Source organism: Sinocyclocheilus grahami, unplaced genomic scaffold (assembly GCF_001515645.1).
Source record: "Sinocyclocheilus grahami isolate Dianchi unplaced genomic scaffold, SAMN03320097.WGS_v1.1 scaffold1782.1, whole genome shotgun sequence".
In the NCBI taxonomy this organism is placed as follows: domain Eukaryota; kingdom Metazoa; phylum Chordata; class Actinopteri; order Cypriniformes; family Cyprinidae; genus Sinocyclocheilus; species Sinocyclocheilus grahami.
Genome location: NW_015506961.1, coordinates 277,110 through 279,816, shown reverse-complemented (window position 1 = coordinate 279,816; position 2,707 = coordinate 277,110). Strand labels below are relative to the sequence as shown.

The following is a 2,707-nucleotide window of genomic DNA, read 5'->3' as shown; positions in this document are numbered from 1 at the left end:
TGGACACAGTTATTTTTGCGCCTGACCTTATTGAATATGCATTTCAGACGCAAAAGTTATGGGAAGATGTAACTGCATTATTTAATGGAGCTGAGCTAACATGAACTATCAGTTGTATTTTGTAACAAAGATTAATAACTTGTGTAGCAAATGTAGCTATTGTTAATCTTAATGCATTAACTAAGGTTAACTAATGAGATCTTATTGTAAAGTGTTACCTATTGGTCTTTATTATTCTTATGCACTTTAACCTGTGTGAAAAAGCAATAGCAATTAATCCCAACATGAAAATTTGATATGACTAGTACCAGCAAAGCCAGATTGGAGTGGTTTGGTTTTGTCAACTGGAGACTAATCCTGTAACTCTGAATTAGTTTAACTAGCATCACGGTACAGGCCCGAGGAAGATGAAGGGTGAGTATGATGTGTGTGGGATCTTGCTTCCAGGCCGAGCGCTGTGGAGTCTGTCGGATCGTGTCTTCAGCGGATCTTCATCATCCTCCGGTGCTGCCGGTTCGGCCCGAGCGTCCGGTGCGTCTGCAGGGAGACTGGGTGAGCACGCGGTGCGAGGTGCGTCCGGGAGTCCTCTTCCTCACCCGACAGCTGACCTTCCACGAGGACCGCCAGACCTGGACCGGACAGTACGAGCACTTCTCTGACCCGGTCTGCCGTCACCCCACCTTCAGCATCTCAGCCAGCGGACGCTACAGCCGCGGAGCTCCATCTGCAGCCGTCGGGGGCGCCGTCCAGTTCACCTTCACCGGTCAGTCACCGATATCACCAGCATTAACACATCACTCACATACTGACATGTGTGACCCTGGAGCACTAAACCAGTCATTGAGATGTATACGTCTATACCTATACCATATCAGCTGAAAGCTGAATAAATAATCTTTCCATTGATGTATGGTTTGTTAGGAGAGGACAATATTTGAAAATCTGGAATCTGAGGGTGCAAAACAATCTAAATATTGAGAAAATCATCTTTAAAGTTGTTCAAATGAAGTTCTTAGCAATGCATATTACTAATCAAACATTAAGTTTTGATATATTTACGGTAGGAGATTTACTAAATATCTTCATGGAACATGATCTTTACTTAATATCCTAATGATTTTTGGCATAAAAGAGAAATGTATAATTGTGACCCATACAATGTATTGTTGGCTATTGCTACAAATATCCCCCAGCGACTCAACACTGCTTTTGTGCTGCAGGGACACATGTGAAGTGTATTTGTGACACTGTATTTGCACACATTTCCAGAACATAAATCTGAACATTGGATGAATCCAGGTTCATAATTCTTGTCTGATTTTGTCGTCATATTAGAGTCGAAGGTTTTTCCAGAGGGGATTCTGGATTTCTCTTTTTATCGCTCCATAAATCAGAAAATGCTGTCAACAGACAGAAAATAAAACACATCTTCAGCATGTTTTTAGGAGTGAAATGTTTATAAATCAGTGTGAATGAAATATGAACAAACAGTTCAATTCTTTATAATAACATAACAATTATATAATATAATATGAAAAAATGAAGCAGATATTGTTCATGAATTCCCTTTTTGAGGTCAATTATTTATTAGGTTTATAAAATAATGTAATATATAAAAACAAACTGAAGCATTTAAAGGGTTAGTGCACCCAACAATTAAAATAAACTCTTGTTTTACTCACGCTCAAGGCATGCTAGATGTATATGACGTGTTCTTCTTTCAGACGAATCCAATTAGTTATATTAAAAATTATCCTTGCTCTTCCAAGCTTTATAATGGCAGTGAATGGGTGTTTTCGTCAACGGTCCAAAAGAAGTCAAATAAAGCGTGTGCATCCATAATAAAGCATGCCTCACACGGCTCCGCGGGGTGGATAAAAGCCTCCTGTGGCGAATCCATGCGTTTTTGTAGAAACAATATCCATATTTAAAACGATATTGTTGACAGGAGCAAAGGAAGCTAAGTTTCCTTACTTTAGCAAAGGAAAACTAGCGTCCTCTTGGCTTACATCGGAATCCTCCCACATTCTTCTTTACAAATCCTCGTTTTGTGCTTCTAATTCGTGACGGGTGTTGTTTTGTTCTCTCCTCTGCGCTTCCGCGTTCTTCACGAATCACCGGATCTTACGCTACACATACAGTGGGGAAAAAAAGTATTTAGTCAACTACCAATTGTGCAAGTTCTCCCACTTAAAAAGAAGAGAGAGGCCTGTAATTTTCATCATAGGTATACCTCAACTATGAGAGACAAAATGAGAAAACAAAATCCAGAAAATCACATTGTAGGATTTTTAAAGAATTTATTTGCAAATTATGGTGGAAAATAAGTACTCATAGTTGAGGTATACCTATGATGAAAATTACAGGCCTCTCATCTTTTTAAGTGGGAGAACTTGCACAATTGGTGGCTGACTAAATACTTTTTTGCCCCACTGTACGTCCTCCGTCATCCTCCGGAACGGCTTCAGCGTACAACACTCAGCAGAAGTGAGAGAAAGGTGTTTATGATGTTTTAAATATGTATATTTTTCTTACAAAAACGCATGGATTCGCTTCAGGAGGCTTTTATCCACCCCACGGAGCCGTGTGAGGCATGCTTTATTATGGATGCACACGCTTTATATGACTTCTTTTGGACTGTTGAACGAAAACACCCATTCAATGCCATTATAAAGCTTGGAAGAGCAAGGACAAATTTTGATATAAC

General features: G+C 39.6%; 1 protein-coding gene across 1 annotated transcript in view; it reads left to right on the top strand.

Annotated features, from left to right (window-relative positions):
* Positions 1–2,707, top strand: part of LOC107572613 (protein APCDD1-like) — a 17,805-nt gene that overhangs the window by 13,981 nt on the left and 1,117 nt on the right. Inside the window, exon 6 of the mRNA XM_016259032.1 lies at positions 448–763. Within this exon, the coding sequence (XP_016114518.1) occupies positions 448–763 (316 nt within the window). The remainder of the gene's footprint in view (positions 1–447; positions 764–2,707) is intronic.